This window comes from Pleuronectes platessa, chromosome 3 (assembly GCF_947347685.1).
Source record: "Pleuronectes platessa chromosome 3, fPlePla1.1, whole genome shotgun sequence".
NCBI classification, from domain to species: Eukaryota; Metazoa; Chordata; class Actinopteri; order Pleuronectiformes; family Pleuronectidae; genus Pleuronectes; species Pleuronectes platessa.
The window spans coordinates 21,128,293-21,151,970 of record NC_070628.1 but is presented as its reverse complement, the minus strand read 5'-3'; the positions used below and the strand labels follow the sequence as shown (position 1 = coordinate 21,151,970).

Genomic DNA, 23,678 nt, shown 5'->3' with positions numbered 1-23,678 from the left:
CTGGTGTCTTTGCCGGGTCCTTTCTAAAGGTGTTTTTGTACAGAAGGATTAGTTCAGCATCAGTAAATCTGTTCAGCATGAGGAGACTACAGCCAGACTCATTCCTCAGATACTCCCTGCTCTCCTGGCAGAACCCAAGGTCAGGTTATAGATAAAGGGGCAACTAGCAGTACATTGTAGTGTCTACGCTCATGGACTTTCATGTCTAATTCAGATGCTCTAGAGAGGGAGGCACCAACTCCAATTCTTTTGCATATAACATCAGTGGCTAGACGTAAAGGTTAGGTATAAATGCTTTCGTGGATGTGCTGTTGGGATGGGTGTCGCAAGATGAGGGACATATACTGGGACGCTGTGGGAGACATCTTCAGACTTGGGGGTGACAGTTGCTCATGTTACTCTGATGGCTTTTGTATATCGTTCCACCTTCTGGTCTCCTCGATGCATCACGTCTACATCAGCTGCTGCCTGAGTTCTCCTTTTTATTACATTACATCACTTGTCATTTGGCAGACGCTTTTATCCAAAGCGACTCACAATGAGTGCATTCACAACCTATGAGGGGCCATTTTAGGGGTTCAGTATCTTACCCAAGGACACTTCGGCATGCAGATGGGGAAGAGTGGGGATTGAACCGCCAACCTTCTTGTTGGAGGATGACCACTCTACCCCTAGGTCACACCGCTCACCCCCCTTTCACCAGCTTCCAGGAAACCTCCATCACAAGTGTGACAATCGGACTGTTGCATTTAAAAAAAATGCATCTGAAAGCACGTTTCATGGACTAACAGCCGAGAGGTATATTTAACAGAGTTGCTTTTAGAAAGCCAAGGCAATAATATAAAGTTTATCCTTTTAGTTTTTCCAGGAAGCAAAAGCAGTGAGATTAAAATGTAAACAGGCTAAATTAAAAAAAAATTATACAAATTATTATGTCATCAATTTCAGTAACTTCCTATGAATTCTATATGTTCATGTGATTTTGCCACTAAACTCTTAATTTAAACTGTATATACAGTGTCATTGCTTAGAGTTTGGAGGAGAAGAACATCTACAAAAAGACGACACTGGATTTATGAATTTTGTTTCATCATCAGCTTAATGTTTTTCTGCTTTTGCGCTGGAGGCTGGAGTCATCATTTTTCCTGCTACCTTGAGGGAATATCTTCAATTTGGTACAAACATTCACTCAGACTTAAAGATGAACCGATAAGCTTTCAGTGGCCTAAGGTCAAAAGTCATGGTGACCTCATATGAGTCTGGTATAAAAATGTCTGTTCACTGACACTGCACTGGTTGGTGGAGGCATAAAACTGCACGGCAGTAATTCTAATTCAGTGCTGTCTTTATATTAGATCACTTAGAGTGAATCATAAATAAGTATTTTATTATTAGTCAGGCTTGTGATTGAAGCTCTTTCAGGCCTCGGCTTGTTTCAGAGCACACTTGACCCCCTTCCATGACATTTCAATGTGGAAAACAAATGTGGACGAATATTCTCACCGAACGAGGCCGAACAGAAGCAGACCTCCCTGCGCGCTGTTGTTCTTGCAGCTGAGCTACACACACAGCCTGTAGCTCTTCCTCACCGGCATCGTGTGAGATCCGAGCCCTGCCTATAAATCTCATGCTCACTGTGGCTGCACAAGGAGGCGATGCACCGCAGAGCAGCCCACTGCAGTGCCTCTCACACAATCATTAGATTAACAACACAAACACAAACCGCTGCCCAGCAAGGGCTGGTTCGGAGTGCCAACTCTGCCCCTGTACGCACTGGAATGTGAGGCATGGTCCGAATGAAGGAAGGATCGTCCCACAACATTAAATCATGTGATAAATGGACTGATATGATAATAAAATGATTCATGAAGAAGTGCAGGTACTGAAGGACATGATGCTATTTTCAGGGATTTGTTTGCAAAATATTAATGGAGGAGTGAGACTGTGTCTGTCACTTCCTTATTCACTTTCACTCAACGTGAAAATTATATTCTACTGCAACTCATAAAAGAATAGAAATGGGACCATACTTAGTCATATTTTTTAAGTATAGCATATGTAACGTGAGAGTGCGGAGCTGTGAGAGTTTCCATTGTCTGTGTGTGTTCACTAGTGGGACTGAGGTTGGAAACAACCATAAAATACAGTTCAGTTCCAGCTCCCTGGAAAAAGATGAGAAGTCGGTTGTCAAAGTTAAATCTCTTTCGATCACTTATCACTCTTGTGTCAAATGTTGCTCAGACGTTGATAAACTGCTGTTTAACTACCTGAGCTACTGTTCATTATGTTTTTTCACTCTTCTAAATGTTTACAGATGGGGAATCTCTTATAGCAAGATCAGATTTGAGAAATGATTTACAGAATCCGTAGCATTTACCACTATCTTTGTTCTCTGCAGTCAAAATAACCATGCCTCAAATAACCATACAGTCAGTTTGTCAGTCTGACGTTTATTTTTCCTCTACCATAACCAAGTACTGTAAAAGGCGCAATGCCGTGGTACAACCAGATCTCGGCTGATGTTCCCCACAAGTTAAGGAAAAACAGAATTAAAAGTATTACTCATAATAAAAGCAACAATAAAAAAAAAAATAACACAGCCACACAGGGACAAGTTTCAACTCAAAAGTACATTAAAATTCTGCATAAATTAGAAAGCAATATTTAAGAGAGGTAATATAAAACTGTACATGACAATACATTTGCAATACATTACAAAATTTATTAAAAAGAGGCAAAATAGCACCGTGAAATAAAAAAATTGAAAACCAAAAACAGCAAACGGTGAAAGCACAGGAGGCACGACGAGCTTTGTCAACAGTGGGTGATCTGTGTTGATATCCTAACAGCCCGGCGGTGCACTGGTGTTGTACTGGTGTGCCTTCATGTCATCACTTTGTTCACTGTGTTATGTTTCGATCAAGGGAATGAAATTTGTTAACAGGTTTTTATAAAATCATGTATTACTCTATGTTTTATCATGGTGGCATGATGCTTGCGACGGCCCTCTCTGTCTAAATGTCTCCTTCCGTCACAGGATCCGAACTAATCATCTGTTGCATGAATTACCTCCCATATAATCCCAGTTTCCCCTCCTCCTCCCACTGGGCCTCATCGCTCTCTTTTTACTGGCATGTCATTGTCATTGAAAACCTCCCTCCCCTGACATGTTGAGGTGTTGTGAGGAGTTGTACAGTTGTTCTGTCCTTATGTCTGTGTGTTCTTCCATTCACAGAAGGTTGTTGGAGATGTGTGGTTGGTGGTCGAACAAGTCCTCCACCTCTGGGCTGTACGCGTCAGCTGATGAAAACAGACAAACGAGAGAGCGTGAATAAACTGCAGCAAATGATGGTGGAGGTGAATAGTGAGGTATGCTGAAAACGTGATGGTGTTTGTGAACAGAGGAAGTCGCAGCACTCTACCTGCGTGGCATCCGGACATGTAGACTCGGGCTCCGTCGTACTTGCAGCGACAGCGCATCACGTTGTTCTGGAAGTCCGACTCAGCCATGTCTAAGGAAGGGTTGACCTTCACCTGTAGAAGGAGAGAGAGCACAGATGAGATGCTGCAAGATTTAATAGGACCTAAGCTAGGACCTTCATTTGAAGAGAAGGTCCTGTCCTTTGTCCAGAAAAAGCATTTGATAGAGTTGAGTAGTACTACCTAGGGCCACATTATACTGGATTTAAAGAGATTTATCTTCCTTGGAAATTATTCTTAAGTCTTTAAAATTCCTTGGTAAACTGAAGATTTCCTGTTACAACAGGAAAGATGAGCTGGAAGTCTCTATTTCCCACAGTGGCTTTGTTTAAATTTCAGGGAAATCACACTGGCCCCCCTGACACTCACTATTTAACAGGCTATTTCTTGACCGTGGGTAGTGACTCTCTGTAGTCTCCACTGAAAGCACTTTTCTTAATTCTAGACATTGCAAGTAAAGGACCAAGTGAGAAAGTAACACTTTACTTCAGACTGTAAGAAACTGGTTTTCCATAGGGCCGCCCGAGAAGCCACAGGATTATTGTTCTCCCCTGTTCTATATGGCTCATGGTGTATAAATTGGCGGTTGAAGCAATGCATGACATCACTTTCCACTGTTATCACCATGCAAGAAGAAAAGGCTCTGAGATGGAGATGACAGTTTTGGGTTTGGATTAAGTTGCAGCCTATCATTAGGCTGTAGCCATGGTTGGTTGCCATGGTTTGTTGTTTTCCAGCCTGTCTGTCTGCCTTATATATATATATATATAAGAAAAGCACATAAATGAATTTTCCTGATGCACACATCAAACAGATAAGCTGACCACATATACAATAAAGCCACCCAGATTTAAATTTGTGGTAACACATATATTTACAGAAAAAGATTTAAGATGTAAAATGTACATAGCAATTATTCCTTTTCTTTATATTTAAAGCCAAATTTGTTGGGGAGTAATGTCTTTCTGTGGAGCAGTCATGAGCGTCAGTGGACCTGATCTCCGTCATGGCGACAACATCCATGGAACATTTTCTCTTTAGGGAATGTTCTTCAATGTAAAAATATATTTGTTTCGTTGTAGTAATTCTTAATATGGAGCAGAAATACAGTGCTTTTATTTTGAAAAGTTGTGAATAGGTTTGAAGATTGTGTTGATTGTTTAGCAGAACTCTGCAATTTTCGATATGCAATGTATGAAAAAAAAACAGCAGTTAAGTAAATCATTGTAACCTTGTATATAAACCAGACACCGATAAACCAGGAAGGATGAACGCAAAGTTTTCTAACTGCACTCTGCACCATAGACTGAATATAACTATATACTATATTGTCCTAGTGAAAAATAACATATAAAGGTGGTTGCAGTTGATGCTCTTTAAAAGCTCTTGTAATAACGTAAATGAAAAGAAAGGCCCGCAGCCTGTTTGAGAGAACAATGAAAGCTCGTCACTGTCCTGTGAGAGACTGAGGTTGTGCAGCTGATTTTTTTAAATGATGGAGCAATCAGGAGCACTCAGGCTGAGGTGGACGTGACTCATGGCTCTAAATGTATGCTACTAAAAATGGCACGCTGCATGAAAGACAAGCGTTCGCGCCCTCCCTCAATCTCTCACTTCTTATATAAATTTACGAGCAGCTCAACTACTGTTGAACCATAATAACCACCGCAAACTGCTGCTGGTTGGCATCGTCATGGCATCGGTGGATCCCTGCTTTGTGACATATATGTGTGGTTGCGTCTCTCCAGACGGGGCTGGTCACACGTGTGCAAGCTCCCAGGGCTCTGACGGACCACTCCTGCATGTAGTTCACATACAGTCGACACGCGTGCACACACACATCAAGCGTGTGCATCATCGTTTTATGTAAACACTCCGAAAATAATTAGAAACTGTAAACATCATGGCCGTCAGGAAAAAATAGAACAAATGATAGAGAGGGAGGACATGTGAGAAGGTCACCGCAGCCGAGTGGATGAAACAGCACAAGTTCAGCTCTCAAACACAAAAACTCACTGTGCAAATGTGCTGAGGGAGCTTTTCCACTGCCACACTCTGTGAGAGGGTGTTGTAATAGCAGGTCTACTTTCTATATAAATCCAGACTAAATTCACTTTCCCTAAATACGCACACACCCTCCAAACTACATACGTACATACTGTACACCTGAGTGGCTGCAGGCCCAGCCAAGAGCCATTTAGCTGAAATTATGGTCTTTTATCACGGCTCTTATCTCATGTGCGCCTTCAGATGTTGAAAACACAAACCCCAGTTGTTTGCCCTGTTCTTTTCTTTTTCCCATTTCTGCCCAAATGGGAAAAGAGGTTGTTCAGGTTCACTGACTCTGTGTCACCATGAATATTGAAATGTGGACTGCTTTTCTTCTATAGACAACTGAACAGACACCAGCGAAGCTCTTTCCTTTTCTCGTTTCTCTCCCTCTGGCCAATATAAAATAGACAAGCATGTTGCTTCTTCCTTCTCTTTTTTCTAGGGAAAATTAAATATGAATCGATGATAAGTTATGTTACTAAATATTTATGATGTAATGGTTCTTTGCTTTTTTTCTACTACTTCAGTTGCCGAAATCTAATTTGTGATATTTTCTCGACAAATGTATTTCTGTCTCACCTTTCAAATTCTTTTCAAAATAAACAGAAATATACAGCCGCAGCTTTCATTTACACATTGACACTTACAACAATAGGATAATCTAAACCAAACATAATGACCTCCTTCCTTTTGATTTCCATTACTTATTTCCCCTTTCGTTTTGTTTTGATGTTTTTTCCATTTGTACTTTGTTGATGTTGATTTAGTGTGTTACTTTGGTGCTGAATGAACCTCCTGACCTGGAAGATGTATTCTCCAGGTCGTACGTCTGTGATGTCCACCCACTGGCAGTCGATGTCGTGGCGGTATGTGTCCCAGCAGCCAACTGAGATACCCTGCTCTCCCATGTTGTAGCAGGCAAAACGTTTATGGAGACCTAGAGAAGAAAACAAAGTCAGAATTATATGAGGAGAGATAAAAAGAGATTATGATTTGAAAATTCTTTGACGTCAATCACTGTGGATTGGAATTCCTACCAACAAGCGGAAATTATAACAAAAATGATTTAAAGAGCCAACCCTATTTTTAAGGACTTTTAAAATGAATAGAAAGGATTGAAGCGGCATAAAACTGTCTGGGCTTTGTGAAGCCACGATGAATTTAGGCTTGGCCTCCGATCTTACAGCCGACTTTGTGGGATTTCAGCTTTGAGTTTATATGTATTTTCAATTCTCTCGTTTGTCACGATCCTTCTCTTTCTGCCAGATTTCCCTCAAAAACGCAGATGGAGAAAACATGACTCAGCAATCCCTCTCACCTTCGGGGCAGTAGGTGTCCTCCAGGCAGAAGCTGGCTTTGTGACCTTCAGCCACCTTGGTCCCGTTGAGGGTGAGCAGATCGTAGTGGGTGAACACCTCAATGCTGTGGTAGTGCCTGAAAATGGGATCAGTGTGGAAGGATTAAGACATGATAAAAGAAAATGACAGAAAGATTTCTACTGATTCTACTGCTGTTGTTTCTGTGGATCATCTGTTTCCTGATGTTCGTTTGAAATACATCCGTCATAAATCCAGCTATGTTGCTGTGAAGGCGTCAAATAGAAACAAACAACAATTGTAAAAGTACATATTGGCAGGTAGGTATCACTTTGGTGTTGCCCTTTCCTTCATTACAGAACCGTTCCCAGGGCAGTTTCGACCAAAGCTGAGAGTCGAACCGTGTGTTAGCTGGTTGTGGAGGTAGTGATTGTGTTGTGGCTCGAGGACACAACACGCTGTGCCTCTTTTTTTTGGGGACACACAACCACAACCGCTGCGATAAGAGGCAAGGCTGCTGCGACTGCACTCATGGCTGACTCTAACAACTGGGTGACCAGGGAGGAGGATGTTTATTGTAAACATCATTTTTGTTTATTTACAGTCCAGATCGCGAAAATATAACTGCAGCACGCTGCAACCCAGTGATCCGAGTTCACTCACCAAATCTTAAAATCCTCAATCATCTCCTGCTGCAGACATTCTTTTTTTATTTTTTATACCTCTGGTAGAAAGTTCGTTTTCTTGGCTCCTTTTTCTTGCGCCAGCTCATAATGATGCCCGTTGCTGTGCCATGAAGGAGGTCCTCTCTTCCAACCAAACCCTGCAGCAGCTAAAATCACCACATAGTTACTCCCTATCTGGTTGAAGGCGTAAAATAAGCAGCTGCTGGTTCAAATGAAAACCTTACAGTTACCATTTTTGACCGAGGTGGATCTCATGCTCCAACCCTTTAAGAACCAGTTTTCCTTTTTCCCTCGCTTGAACCACCATAAAGCCATTTGTCACGGTGTGCGTCACTCAATAGATATCTGATTTACCAGTAACATTAGCCACAAATTCAAGCAAGACGTCCACAATCGCAACTACACTGTTTCTTTTCAAGTGCTGCTCCATGGACAACTTCTGCCTCGTTTTGGTATCAATAGTTAAAGATATTTAGTCTTCTTCGAACACAACACATAGGGTGTTGGCAATGTTTCGGTTTGTCTTGTCTGGTTCAGGTTATGGATGCTTTAACTGATCTTACCTGTGGCACTGGTGCCAAACCCAGCTTTCTCTGGTGGCCCGGGGTCGGAAGTCGGCGCAACCCGTGTTCATAATGCGGGAGGAGAAGCGCAGCAGGCGGCGGTGTCCGTAGGGCCAGTTCATCCTGGCGGCGGAGGTGGACAGGCAGTTCTCCTCATTGGCGCAGGTCAGCAGGTGCAGGGGTCGATCCTCCAGGTAGGCCGTCTCTTGGACGAGCTGAGCGTCCAGGACAAGGTCGGGTGCAGCTGCAGGGGGTCAAGACTCAGACTTTACTTCCCAGTCGCTGTACAACAAATACAAATATGTCCACCTGTTTGCTTGTGTTGGACTCACTCTCGACACAGGTCACTCCAGCCGCTTTGCCTTCTCCTCCTCTGGGACAGTAGACGTTTGTGTTTCTGCGACACTGCTGGACAGACATCTCATTGCCGATGCAGTGAGTCCCACTCAGCACCACCTCCCCGGCATCTGAGGAACCAGGCCAATACCAGGTTTCCTGCACGGAGACATTCACATGTCATTTGGCAGTTGTTTTAAACACTTCTGGAATAACATTGGAATAATTGCCGAGCTGAAGGCTGCTATAAATAACAAAACCTCCTTTTAATAGTAGCTATCAGTGCACATTATCACAGTTTCCACTCTTTTTCAGTTTTAAAACAGCGTGTTAAATGTTCCCAGCGCAACCCCCCTCCCCAAAACCCACTCCCGCTGCCCTTTCCATGCACACTTCTATTTTCAGTTTGTTTGCTCTGTGAATTTCTCCCGATCGCTCTTCACCTCACTTTCCCTATTTTATTTTGGGTGCGCTGGAAGTGGACGTTTGAGAAGCCTGTAATTATCTCGGGCCTCGGTAATAACACAGCACAGACACACAAACAGTGGGACAGCGAGAGAGAGAGAGAGAGAGAGAGAGAGAGAGGACATGCAGGAGCACAAAAGCTGTAGCACTATTTTGTTTACCTGATGAGCTCTTGAGGCGAAGCCCAAGCCGAGCTGTCGACACACCACCATGGCCTCGTTGATGCCCCAGTTCTCGCTGCAGACGGAGCCCCAGCGCTTCACTCCTCCGATCTCTATCAGCACCTCCACGCGGCCCTCTGCTGGCTCTCTGCCGCCCGCCAGGCGCACCTGATTGTGGAGGGAGGGGGAAAGTGAGTGACATTGCTCGACACCTGTTTGTGGCAGTCAGTCGTGCGTGCTGCTCACCGTGGTCTGCAGGCCAGTGTTGGGCACGTTGCAGCGGATTGCTACATCCTGGTTGTGTTTGCAGCTGTAGAGGGGCACTGGTCTGTAGGTGCACTCTGTGATCGACCTCTCCCTGCCCGTGCACTGGACGCTGTTCATGTGGATGGGACCAGTACCTATAGAAGAGGGGCGTGGAGCGACAGTTGATTGACTCACATGTGACTGACCACACGCAAAAAGACACACACGCACACGGTACATTAATGTCTCTTAAACCTGATGGCTCTGCAGCCACAGATGTCCACAGAGAGGGATTTAAAGCCCAGGCATGACCTGGACCTCTGATGTGGCTCTGAAACTGAGCTAAACCAGAGAGCCTTCTGTCCAAATTACTGTCCTCAGAGCAGCACACGGCACACCAGGGCCACGCTTTATAAACCAAAATAGATACCAAAATAGCCAAACGCAGGAAAAATCTTTGAGCACATCCATGTTTGTGTAGGTGTGTGAGGCCCAGGCTTATTTTCTATAAAGCCCTATAATTTGGCCTTAAATAGCTAATGATGTCAACAAGTCTAGCTTCAAGTTCCCTGACTGTGCTGCCTATGGGCCCCCACTTGCATCCTGCAATGCACACTCATCTCTTATACTTCTTGTACACCAAAAGTAGCAGGTACACGCTGGTAAACCCACTAAAAAAGGCATTAGACTTCTTTCCCATTGCCAGTAGAGGTTCAGTTTTCCCCCCTGGTGGATCGTGTTTGACCTCAAACTGAGGCACTCTCTCATCTTGCTGTCTTGCCAACAAACAGTACAAACCTGTGTCTAATGCAGAGTTGTTTGACTCAGGACTCAAAAATGATGTATCCATTCTCTTTGTAGACAAAAACTAGATGTAAGCGGGTCGTTTTTTTTGACCAGTGGAAAAGAGGCATTATACAGTATCACATATTTACACATCTTTGCTAAACAGGCCTGAGGCACTGTGATCCACAACGCTCCTTTGGGACATTTAACCACAGGCATTATTGAGCAAACAGCACCATAGCACCTAGTTTAACTAGGCCCTAAAAGTACCACTCTAATGGTTTCCATCACTAGTTCATTAAGTCATGTAGTGAGAGGGAAACGTGCCCCCCCATTATGGGACATGCTATGTGCTCATTTAAGCAGAAACATAATGGGAGGAAATAAACGTGATTACAGAATTACTGCAGAGGTGCAACAGGGAGAAAAAAAAGGATGATAACAGAGTGTGAGCAAGTGACCACGCTATCTCACAGGAAACGGCTTCACTCTGTTATTGCTGTGCAATTTACTGACTGTATTTTCATTGCCCACAACAAAAGCAGGGTCAAAATAATCATGCCTCTCTAAATGTGTGATCATGCTCGGCACTGATTGCCTGACTTCCTGGATTTCAAAGCGGCACTGACTTTTCACATACAACAGGTTTATTTTGAAAACAACACACGGTCTCTGGAACCTCCGAGCACAGTTTACACTCCTATAATTGGTCATGGGTAGAGTTCCCCAACAATCAGCGTCTTCAACAGAAGCAGAAGAGAGGCTGTAAACATCGCGCAGGGTTTATTTGTCTGCTCAGGCCCATGGTTCTCAGAGTGCTCGTTTCGGAACAGGCATTTAGACTGAGGAGTGTTTAGTCTGAAGGAATCACTGAGCTAAACTGATCGTGCTCAGGGTGCATGGTGAATTCTGGCACTGCTTCAAAGTCTGTGCCATTTAATCAGAAAATCTGATCAGCAGCTAGAGGCCTTTATTATACTCTATGATTTTTTAAACAAGGATATATGATATCATAGGGTACAAATAAACTCCCAGTTATAGTATAGGTTAAACATCCTGTGCAAACGTCTCACTTGCAACATTGAGCAAATCTTGAAAGTACAGTGCTTTATATTCCTTTAAGAACAATATAGTTGTAAGCATCCTCTCCTACCCTGTCCCAGCTGAGCCTTAGTGAGGGCCTCTCTGGCTGTCCCGAAGCCCAGCTCTCTACAGACCACGCTGGCTGCAGGTATGTCCCACAGGTGGTCACACATGGTGCCCCACTTGCCCTCTATCAGCACCTCGACACGGCCCTCCCCAAGACGGGGCCCCGCCTTCAGGCGCACAACAGGCTGCAGGGAAAAAAGAAGGGTTAGAGCGAGAGATGTTTCACCGATCATCTTGTGCTGCGTAAACACCAAAAACAAAGCAAATTTCCATATTTGGCCACAGGGTCATTTGTGTTGTACCTACTTAGGCAACAAAGTAAACACAAGCCCAGAGTATTCCCTCACTCTGCTCCAGGAAAGAGGAGAGGAGGGCCACTGAAGTGACTACAATCGCTGCGGTGAGCCTAATGTGGAAATGTCGATTTGTTGTGTGTGGGACACAAAGACCATCCAGAGAATTTCACTGTCTCCTCCAGAGACTACGCCTGGATGAGGGTGACCAGTGGCATCAGCATCATCATTAAGTTTTTCACTTAAGTTCAAATATTTCAACTCAAGTTGACGTGCTTTACCTGAATTTGGATTTGCATTGACTTTGTGTGTAATCTCTTTGCTTTGTGTTTGGTGTGAACACAGTTCTCTTTCAAAAGGTTTATTCTTTTGTTACAAGGTTTAAATATGTCACATTTCCACAAAACAACTAAAACTGTTCAATGTTTTCGTGAATTGTGTACCTACAATACAAATACGATACATACAAATATAAATACAATTGAAGTACTTTAAATTTGAACACAATTCATAATCAAGTCGATGTGCTCCTTCACACTGACCGACACGGCAGGGGGTGCAGGTGCTCTTCCAAAGCGTGCAAACTGGTTCCCGGGGGTGCAGCGGACCACTGCATGCATGCCCCCGTTGCACGGGACATCATTCCTGGGGAGGGACAGCTGCGCCTGGCACTGAGACAGAGACATCTCCACACCCTGACACTGCACCTTCTCCACCCAATAGCCCTTTTTACCAATCTGTGTCCGCAGCCTTGATGGGGACAGGAGACAGGGACAGGAGACAGGAGACAGGGACACGAGAGGCACATTTGGGATTTGTCACATTACTTGTTCTTCGTACAGAAAACATAAATGATTTTAAAAGATGTTGACTTTACCTGGAGGACGGGTCGGCTATCTTAGAGTCCCACAGTTTCCTGAGAGACAGAACATAGGGGTTACAACTGTGTGTCTCTACATTTGGCTAAACAACTTGTTGTCCTACACACCCACAGTCTGTGCTACTCCCTATCAATGAGGTGCAACCCTGCCGGAGCGGGCTGTGTATTTTTCTGGGTAAAGACATGTAAGACACAGGAGTGAGAAAAAGAGAGAGGGAAAACTTGCATTTCTTTCTCTCTTCTCTCCACCACTGTCATGTCATGGTGTCTTTTTTAATCTTTCATTTCTACATTCATGGGTATTTCTGTTTCTGTGTTTGTCTATATGTCTACGGTGGATGTCTGGTTTTGTGGTTACAAAAATAAACTAAGTTTTGAATAAACCACTATACATTAATCCCGGCATGAGGCCTTATTGAGGTCTGCCAACTTCAACAGGGTTTTCAAAACTGTGTCTAGTTCCGCGGGTATTACCATAAAATAGAGTCAAATTCTAAAGGGAAACTGTGTATACTCAAATGAGGCCGCCTATGACTGGGCACACAAACACACACACACGCACTCACACACACACACACACTCACACACACTAGCACACACACACCATGCCAAAATCTAAAACGGGGAAGAAGAAAAACAGGAGAATTAAATAAAAATAATGATTTACAAACCAGGCAGAGTTGAGGAAGTGTCCTTCTGCACACACACACACACACACACACAAACACACACACACACACATGCACACGCTCACAACACACACGCCAGCATGACCACAGACAGGTGCAGTGTGACTGACGCCCTTCATGAATGTGCTTGAATTAAATGAGTCAGAACACCAAGTATAGACTGGAGGTGAGTTTACTGTACAACCAGATTCATGATGCAATTAAATATTTAAAACGGAACATGTTTCCCCTCCAGGAGATGCCCAGTACCCTGGAGTTCCACACGTTACTATCCAGTCCCAGTGTTGAGATGAGAAATGTGCTTGAGGCTTGAACCTGAGCCAGAGGAGCTACTGTATGGAAGATGTGAACCACAAATCATTTATAATCCAAAAACAGGCAGGGGAAGGGGAAACGTGTATTTACGATTTATTTCATAGGACATTTCCACTCGCGTATAAGTTTAAACTGGTACATATTGCTATTTTGCGAGTTCTGCTGCAGTCCAACAGTGATGAAATGTAATTTAGACAACCAGTCTGGTCTAGACTGCAAGACTCCAACATTTTGGACGTATCATTGACATATCAGTAGCTAGTTCATGGTATGTTAGGAAGCAGTTGTATAAATTAAAATGTAGGTCCAATATGATCTCTAACAACTCCTGCTACACTCCACTGTGGTCACGGGCTAGATCCTAATTGTATAACCCTGCAGTTTGGTGCCAAACAGGTAGCGTGCGGTGTGTTTTTAAAAGCTTGTTCACTGCAATTAGCTGCCTGCTGCATCTGGGAATGGGGCAAGTTAGAGCGCTGACAGCCACCCCTCCACCCCTTCTTTTTCGTTTCTTTAATTTTGTCATTTTTGCTTCTTTGTTTCTTTTCTCTCTTCTTCTCCTCCATCCTCCCATTGCCCTTTCTTTTTTCTTTTAGTTATCACCTGCTTCGAAAGGATAAACAATCTCTACAAGCTGATTTTGCTTCCACCTATGCATGTGGAATGATACAATTGATATATGTAAGTGTGTGTTAGCCTGGGTCTTTCTGCTTGCGTGTGTCTGTTTCATAACTTGGCTCTGAATCAAACAAGAGAGAGACAGACAGTGAGGGGCTGTTAGTTCAGGGTTTGGAGGCCAGGGAGTGGGGGGGGGGTGCTACCCATATAATTGCCTGCTCTGCTTGGCAGTGTCTGCTGTGCGGTCGAGCGGTAGCATGTTGGTTCACACACACCAGACATGGAAATATGCACGTACATATCAACTTTCCCTGCCTTGCCTCTGTAAAAGCAAAGGTCTTTAAAACCCCCAGTCGTTACCCAACAGTATGACTGCATGCGGGGAAACACAGCCAGTGATGTAAGACTGAAGTCTCTGTGAACCGGGCTGCTTTTACGAGCATCGCCAAACTTCACGAGAAAAGGAGAAGCATGCTATTTAGATTTTCTGACACACTTCAGTTGTGCAGAGAGAAGAAAGCACTGTCTGCGATGCTTTCACTCAGAAATGTAGGTTGGGTCTGTGTTAAGGTTATCTTAGTCTCGAAGGGAGATTGAAATCAGAGGAGGTGAACCACAGCATCAAGCCTCAACCTAACAAACGTGTGACCACAGAACTGCTGCTGAATCCTTGTAACCTGGAGGAGGCTTTCTTACTCCTCCGGATATTCAGCTCAAAGCCAGTTCTTCATGCAACTCTGACCACACAGTACCGTAAGCCACTGTGTAGAGAGGAGCTGACTGTCAGGAAAGCAGAGATAACCTGTCATTATGCTGCATGAATGCAAAGCTGCCTGACTGGAACAATCGGCTCACTTAGGAGAGAGCAGGTTGCCACACCGACTCGACAACAGCCTCTAGACGGTCCCGTCAACCTCAATGGAACAAAACTCAAAAGGGTCATAACAAAGTACTTTCCATGAAATGTGGGATTTAGTATAATTGCCACAAAGGAATTAAACGTGGCCTTAAAAAGGGCTGTCACTGATGATGGGAGAAGCGAGAAGCAGGGGGTGAAAGTAAATTAGGAGAACTAAAGAAGTTACTGTGAGCCTCAAAGAGAGTGTGGATGTAATGAGGGGGGGGGGCTGGAAAATGGCTTTAGCACTTGTCTTTTGTAAGCATGGCACAGTGGGAGAGTGTTTAAACATCTGTAAAAATGCACTGAGCAACTTAACAGGCCGAGACAAAAGCAGTCACACCAAAAAAACAACCACATGGCCAGCGAGGGACATGCTGACACAGCAGAGTGCGGGTGCAGCAGGTTCAATTGAGAGAATATTCTAGATTAGAGGATCTCTGAGACCATAATTACATCTGTTCAAGTGAACACAAACCCCAAAGAGGAGAAGGGCCACCGCCGGCACATGGGGGAGCACCAAAATGATGTGATGTGACTGAGACTGAGAGAGAAGACAGATGGCTGCCATCACTTACGTTGAAACTGTGTATTGTCACTATTTCAACCTCAAAAACATTTTCAAAAGAACAGAACATCAAACAGGATGGGATTACTGCACAGCTGTATTCAGGCAGGTGAGAAGGACAACTTTTGAGCTGGAGTACCAACTAGAAGGGCACTCAGAGAAGGTATATCTCCTTCAAGGCTAACAGCCTATTTTGCAATGTGAAATGAAGTAAAAGAAATTCCTTGATCCGCCCGTTAACCCAAACCAACTCCAAATTTGAATGGGTTCTTCCTTGGGTTATGCCGCAACCCTCCACAAAAATTCATGGAGTGTTTTTTGCGTACTCATGCGAACTAACAAACAAATAACGGAGGCAACAAAACTTAGCATCGACAGCAATGATGTTGTCGCTCTTGGAGGCTCAGCACAGCAATGCTTTCGGCAAAAAGCTGAATACGTGTTTTCCCTTTAGCAATGTCAGAAAGTAATCTTTGTTGGTGTGCATTTGGATAAAAATACATAAAGGCAAGAAGATGGCGACAGATTAGAAGTTACTGTGTTGCAGGTAATACATTTTATCTTGAAAGACTAATTCATTTGACAGAGAAGAAAAATAAGCCATGTCTCAAAATGGCTCTATGAAAAGTTATGAATTCATTGACTGGGCACTGGGCATCCGTACTGAAATTATACGTCTATCCATTTAAGAGTTGTGGTTACAGCAAGAATGTTCCTGGTTTGAATCCCATGTTGGCTGGGGCCCTTCTGTGTGGAGTTTGCATGTTCACCCCGTGTCAGCGTACAACCTCACAGCTTGATTGGTCCAGCTCCCCGCGCGACCCTCAAATGATATGCGGTATAGATAATGGATAACAAATTTAAAGAAAATACAACCTCATAGTGGTGAAAGGTGAACACATTATAAAAGTCAGTGTCCTCTTCGGACCTGAGAATGACTTCAGAAATATTTCATGGCAATCCACTTGACAGTTGAGATATTTCAATCCAGACAAAAGTGGTAAACCAATATTGCTATCCCAGCTCCGCTGCTAGACAGACTAAAACTGGCTCTGACTAATCGGGTTTGCTCCGTTAGACCTTCAAACGGGTACATTTTGAAAAACATCAACAGCATAAACATCTGACTCAAATACGTGATTTGAAGATGCCAGGGATGCTGCGTGTTCTTTTATGTGAATCCCCCAAACCCCTTAGTTGTTTACTGTCTGACAAAAAATGGCTGCCTGATTCATCTCCCACGTAGCCGGGTGGAAAATAAACAACATTCCCTGGCCTGGTCCCGTCCTTACGCAGACTGCTGGTTAGCTTCTTGGCACAGATATATGATGGTTCTCCAATCTTCTCTGAGGTGTTTTTTTGCTGTGTTGTCGTCTACATTAGCAATAGACTCAGAGGGTTAGCATGATCGACTACTGGAGTCAACCATCTTGGTTCATCTTTGACATGTGAGGGCTTGTAGCGATGTGAAAAGGAAGTGAAAAAAAAAAGATTTGAACAAAGTTGCATCTGAACTACTCAGCTTTGAAAGAGCCCTGGAAGATAAGACACTGTGAGAGAGTTTGTCTATTGGAGGCTATAAAAGCTGTGGTGGTGAACAGGGCAGCTGAGGAGAGGCAGCGTGTAAGCAGAACACAGGGGGTAATTATTACCAACATGTGGAGGCAGATGGCGGAGAGCAGGCCAGCGGTCAGTACAGACCGTCTGTTGGCCAAGCCGTAAAAAGACCTCTGTGGGCAGACAGACGGACACAAGGAGGGTTGTGTTTGCATGGGTGAGCGTGTTTGCGTGTTTATTTGTGTGTGCACGTGGCTCTTGGACGTAGTTTATGTAAGGTCTCCTAAGTAGGGATGTATTAGCATCGGTGTGTGTGTGTGAGGTATGGTGGTTTGGATGGTATGTGTGGACGAGCTTTGAAGGCTTGTGGTGCTTGAGTGGATATTTATGGCTAAAGTTAGACAGATGGGTCGGAATTGTGGTAATAAAATCAACATAACAGACACTAACATGACACATTATTAGCATAGCCAGTATTTCATGTGTGAGGGGCAATGAAAGAGTTCTAATCCTGTTTATTCCTCGCTCTAGTCTTGCTGTTCTACTAGTTTTCTTTAAACGTTTCTTATAAATGTTTTATTTCCTAAAACAAAGAAGTTTATTGACGATAAGCTAAACGTGTATTTATAGCTGTACTAACAAGACAAATGTGCATGCTATATTTTTAACTAGTTTTTTGCTGGGATTCAATAAATTCTGATCCAATGCGGCTGTAGCTGATAAATGCTAATGGAAAATAAATCATTGTTTCTCTTTGTTAAAAAGCCAAGCTGCTTGATTGTTAAATGCTTATGTTAATAGAGTGCACTGAAATCAGCATCCAGATGTTTCTCTATTTTGTTCATATAAAAAAACAGAATGTGAAATGTGCATCTTTTCATGAAAATGTAAGTGATCCTATTGAGTTACTAATGACCCTGAACAAGGCAGCTACAAAACATCTCACTCCTCTACTATAGTCTGCCATTGTTTAATCTGTGGATTTGTTTAATTTACTTAAAATTAAGTTCAGTTTAATTTAATTTGAGTCCTCTCTGTTGAATGATTATTGACTTGCACAAAGTTCCCACTAGGAGCTTCTTAATTATATGAGATTAGAAACCATGTAAGGGAGGATTCCTGTAAAGACACACAGCATGATGATGATGATAATCTTGTCGTCTGGATCCAACATTAATAACATACTCTCTCTCTCTGTTAGGGCTCTCTCAGCCCTCTCAGCACGGCCTGGCGGACAGCCAGGCTTGGCTAATGCCACAGTGGACATGTCATCATGAAAAGTGGGGTTGTACTAATGACAGCAGTTGTGGTTAACCACTACTACTGGGGGGGATGGAACAGCAAACCAGCCACGGGGCCGCCTAATCTATGATAGGATGTGTAGTCCACCACACTTTTCCATCCCTTTCATAACCCCACATGCATGCACGCACACACACACGCACACACACAAACACACTCAAACACTGACACACACACAGTCTTACTCACTCCTCAGTCCCTCTGCTATGTTAATACTCACCTGTAGCTGACTTGGTCAAACGCTTCTGCAGCAGGGAACCCTAACATGCCACAGACGACACGGCTGCTGCTCAGGTCCCATCCATGGTTACACACATGACGCCACCTCCCAGCATTCTTCACTTCCAGCACTCCCTCCGTCACCAGACCGCCACGGTTGCTGGACAGCACCGGCCGTAGACGGGCCTCCTCTAAATGAACCCTCGAAGATCCCTGTCCACAAGAAAAACATGCATGATATTTCAAAGAGTAGTTCTGCTGTATGTTGTTTGTACTTTTTTGTTGTAGGATAGAAATGGTAATAGAAAGTTTAGAAAATAGAAAGTATAGAATTGGATCTTTGTCTCGCTTCCTGTTTTACTCCAGCCGAAAACTTCACCAACCATGGTTTGGTCTCACACCCCAAAAACAAGATTAATTTGACATAAAAAACAACACATTGTTTAACTAAATATCTACCGACACCAAACAATCTAGAGGACGACAACATGAGATGTTGTGGGTCTGTAATCATCACACTCTCTAATCATCTGCGCTTCATTACATAGGCAGCAGGAAGGAAACTAACAGAAAACAAAGACTTTGCTTCAAGTGTCGGTTCACGTGTCATGATGAAAACAAAACTGTAAAGAATGTGTAAACTCTGCAAGTTGAAAATAACTAAAACCAAACACAAGTGACAAATGTCTTGCAATTTCCACTGGTTTGGTTTGTAGAGGTACTGGCGGTTAAACTAAACTCCAGGCCGAACCGCCGCACTTGAACCGAAACTGTAGAAGGTTTGGTTTTAGGTTTGTCTCAAATTATACATGCCCACAAATGACATTTCTGTATGGAACTCTGAATAAGGCCAGTTTGGGAAACTTCTTTGGTACAAGATTGTACAATATGTGTGTGTTTTTTTACCTGTGTGTTATGTCCATCAGGCTCTGGATAAACAGGGTCTGGTTCAACATGGTTCCCATTGAGCTGCTGATTCCCCTCACTTCTCCGCTCAGACTGGAGTTGGGAATGAGGCTGAGGCTGCCGGTTCAGCTGCCTCTGCCTGTAGGAGGCCCCGTTTGCCAGACGTGACGGCAGCTGGTGCCCTTGTGGGTTCACCTGCTGGCTCACTCTGGACCCGGCTCGATTCCGTCGCAAGATCTGGATCTCGTGGCCGTTCTCCTGTGGCGAGATGTTGCTGCGACGGGAAGAAGTTTGGTCGCGATGGAGGGCAATCTCATGGCCTCTTGAGTAAGAGATCTGTTCTTCCGCTGGAGGAGACACAGACTGTGGTGGTGGGTTTCTCTGTCTTGGTTGGTTTGGCTGGTGCCTGGATGATGGAGCGGCCTCGACCACAGAGGCAGGGGAGAAGCCAGGTCTTCTTTCCGGACTGCAGATGACCCCCAGGTCCTCAGCGTGGGTGCAGTCATTGATCCCCCAGCCATTAGAACGACATTCTGCAATAGAGAGCTCATTGCCCTGGCAGCGCACATTGTCCAACCAGATCAGACCTAATGACGAGAAACAACGCTAAGTCATGGAGTCCCGAGAAATAAACCAGATTAATGAGCAAGATTGATTCTAACAACAAAATACTCTTGGTCAGACATAGACAACATAAACTATATAACAAGATTCTTCATTCTCACATCAGTCGATATTGAAAAATATCACGATAAATGTCATATTGATTGTTTGAAGTTTAAAGGAAGATTTTTGCTCCTGAGTGAAGATTGTGGTTTTAAACTCCTAATTAAAGACAGAGAATGAAAGAGCAAAACATTTGACAAATCTGATGTTGATCAATTATGTGTTATACCTCCTCACTGTTTGCAAAATGCATAATCAATATATCGATATATATATATATATATATATATATTTTATATTGCTCTTGATAAAAATAACCCTAATTATTCATAATATTTTATTGTCCAGCCCACCTTGTCCTTCACCAAACTTGGCACTGTGTGCCCAGGTAAGGCTTCTCTGGAAACCCAGCTGTCGGCACACCACATTGGCCAGATTGAGATCCACCTCGTCGTCGCACACTGTCCCCCACGCTCCATTATAGAACACCTCCACACGTCCCTCATTTGCACTGCGCCGGCCCACGCCTGCGAGGCGTATGAGCTCCTCCTGGGCCGACAGTGGAGCGGGGCAGAGGAGAAGCAGGAGGAGAGAGGACAGGCCCCCGAGGCACAGCATCCTGGAGAAAAACAAGAGAATGAGGAGTGGGTAGCTAGGAGATGTTGTGAAGAAAGCTGGAAGCTGCGAGAGGTAGAGCAGCAGATACAGAAAGCAGCAACGACACATGTTAAACAAGAGCCACATAAATAAATATTCCCGTGTTACCACAAAAATCCCCAAAATCACACAAAGCCATGGAACTCACATTCCGTGCTCAGACAAAACATATAATTAGAAACTTATCTTCTAACCCTAATGGGACATTCCACACTCAAATGAAAGATTGATAGGTGTTTTTATCCTTTTAAATAATCAGAGTCTCTAAGGAAAGCCAGAGACCTGAGAAACACTGTGAAGACGCAGCCCTCAGTCTGAACCAGTCAGGCTGAAGGGAGTAGTAACTGAAACTATAAGTAGCCTCTCCGTCCAGCCAGCGGAAACTTTGGCTTTCCGCAAACCCTCAAGGCTCAGCAGCATGGATATAGCCAACAGACACAGAAGCAAATAAACACAGTCATAAAAATGTTCTCACACATAAATAACGCAGCAGGTCTGTGAGGGACGTTTTGGTTAATGAGCGATGATTAATTCATCCTCGGTCCAACTCTAAAACTGTTTTCTCTGGTAGTTAAGAGGAAGAGGTTGGAGTAAAGGAGCACTCTGAGGAAGAGGAGATGTGAAGGCCGAGTTAATCCAGCTGGAGGTCAATGGTCAGGGAAACTCTGATTTACATACATGAAACATACACTCATACAAGATCATAAATATGTGAAAACAAAAACAATAACTCAGAACTGAAGTGATAACTCGTAGGTAACGATAACTAAGCTGAAAGGACAGTGGATGAGATCAGGTGACCACAGGGATGAAATTGGAATCATAATGAAATATGGAAGAAACTTACATTGAAGCAAAAAGGAAAAAAGAACGAGACAAAGTGCAGAGTAAAGAGGAGAAGAGTAAAACTGCTCAAGATGAACTCACCTATCTGTTGGTCTCAGCTTGGAGTCACTGAGAGAAAGGAGGGAGAGAGCACTGGGGGGAAAGAAGGCAGCGAGTTTGGTCCTGCTCTCTCTCTATTCTCCTCTTTTCCCTCCCTCTGTCTTTTTCTGTCACTCCCTCACATCTGCTGCTTCATCCATCCCTCCCATTTTTTCTTTTTATCCATTAAATTAAGTAGCTTTTATTTTCACCCTTTCATCTCAGTGCTTTACATCACCCATCAAACAAAATCTGGAGAAGGCAGACTGACCACGGAAATCCATTAAAACACAAAGGAATTACAAAGCAAAATACACAGTTTTGTTGGTTCCTCAGATGGCAGATTAGAAAATCAACATTTTGATGATTGTGTGATAATTAGTGCAGAAACGCAGACCTGTGAGCGCTTGTTTTATCAACTTAACTGATTTTCAAACCAAACCAACCTCTTTTCTTAGAGACTGCGGGTCACATGGTGGACACATGGGACACGTGAGTTCAACTTAAGATCATGATGTCATATGGATATCAGTTGTTTTTCACACACATCCAGACACACACACACACACACACACACACACACACACGCACACACACACACACACACACACTTAAGTCAATGAATATTCATTTTATTGTCAGTCTGTCAGTCGTGCCCAGACACAGACACACAGACACACACACACATACACAGTCACACACAGTCACACACACACACACACACACTTACACAAGCAAGCCCTGGCATCATCCCATGCCCACAGTCAGTGGTGTCATGAAATAAATACTATGTGCAGTGAGAACGGAGCTGCCCGTCTGAACTCTCTGTCTCTTCGCCTGACTTTTCGTTTTCATAACATCCTCAGTCGTGGCACCTCCTCACTCGAAGGAAGCTCTGTCTAAGAATAGAGATGCATGGTGGCTACGTATTTAAATGAGAAAACACAAATATAAGTCCAAAATGAGTCTATAATGTTTTATCGCTTGTTGAGATGAACTTAATTTAACAAGAAATACATGATTTCTATACAGTGATTTATGTAAGTTGCCTTCAAAATTCCTGTTTTTGATTATATTTGGTCAGATCAGATTCACCCCCTAACCCTGCTTTGAAGACACCACTTTCTCTGATATATATGTTTTTGTAAACTTGAGTTCACTTTAGCAGAGTTTCTTTTAGATCCCTTAAAGTGCTTACCAGCCCAAGTCACGTTAACAGATCACACAAACACTCATACAGCGTTTCTAAATGCAACACGGTTACTATCACACACCATTCATACACTGTCAGCACTGCTGTCAGGGGCAATTTGGGGTTCAGTTCAAGGACACTTAAAAGGACTGAATGAGCTGGGGATCGAACCATCGAACTTCTGCTTAGTAGCCACTCTTTCCCCTGTGCGTGTGTAAGGACATGTCACTGGTGAGGAGATACTGAGGCTCAAGAGCTCACTCTAGTGGAAATCTATCACTCACTTCATTTTAGTCTGTTTCACAGTCTGTTTTTATTCTGACCTATATGATGATGATTATTTAACTCTTTACAAATTAATTATTTTGAACCCAAGATACGTTTTTCCCATCAGGTGATCCAGAAGGTCTTTACAGTGATGTGCGTTTTGACAGGTAACTATCTGGCATCTCATTGTAACATTTGAAAATGATGCGAGTGGCTGAGAACGCTGAACACACTGCAACTCCAGAAAACATCCTCAGGTAGAAATATGTGTGGCAAGTAGTCGAAACACAAGCAAAGGATAACGCAATAAACCCTTTTGAAAAAAGAGTTTCCAAAAGAATCAAGCTGCAAACACTGAGAACTCAGACGCACATACAAGTTGAAGAAAAGCAGGCAGTTCACTGGACTATTAACATTGGTGTTTGTAAGGAGCAGATTAAATAGGAAACTGTCGAAATTGATGCTCCATCAGCAAATATTCAGATTT

The 23,678-nt window shown here is 43.5% G+C and overlaps 1 protein-coding gene across 1 annotated transcript; it reads right to left on the bottom strand.

Moving 5' to 3' along the window:
* Positions 1 to 2,430: 2,430 nt before the first annotated feature.
* On the bottom strand, positions 2,431 to 21,886 carry LOC128436707 (lysyl oxidase homolog 4). Its single transcript, XM_053418533.1, has 15 exons — positions 21,736 to 21,886; positions 20,505 to 20,770; positions 19,486 to 20,072; positions 18,581 to 18,792; positions 12,411 to 12,449; positions 12,076 to 12,283; positions 11,245 to 11,425; positions 9,306 to 9,460; positions 9,060 to 9,227; positions 8,430 to 8,592; positions 8,098 to 8,341; positions 6,851 to 6,966; positions 6,333 to 6,469; positions 3,423 to 3,534; positions 2,431 to 3,300 (listed from the first exon to the last, which is right to left on the bottom strand). The coding sequence occupies exons 2-15, from the start codon at positions 20,767 to 20,769 to the stop codon at positions 3,230 to 3,232; spliced, it is 2,658 nt and encodes an 885-aa protein (XP_053274508.1). The 5' UTR covers position 20,770; positions 21,736 to 21,886; the 3' UTR covers positions 2,431 to 3,229.
* Positions 21,887 to 23,678: the final 1,792 nt, after the last annotated feature.

Excerpts from the sequence above, each read along its gene's own strand:
- LOC128436707 (XM_053418533.1), bottom strand. The coding sequence starts at position 20,769 with ATGCTGTGCCTCGGGGGCCTGTCCTCTCTCCTCCTGCTTCTCCTCTGC. Across the intron at positions 11,426-12,075 it reads CTGCACCCCCTGCCGTGTCG|CCTGTTGTGCGCCTGAAGGC; the intron begins GTCAGTGTGAAG and ends TTTTCCCTGCAG. Across the intron at positions 9,228-9,305 it reads ACACTGGCCTGCAGACCACG|GTGCGCCTGGCGGGCGGCAG; the intron begins GTGAGCAGCACG and ends CTCCACAATCAG.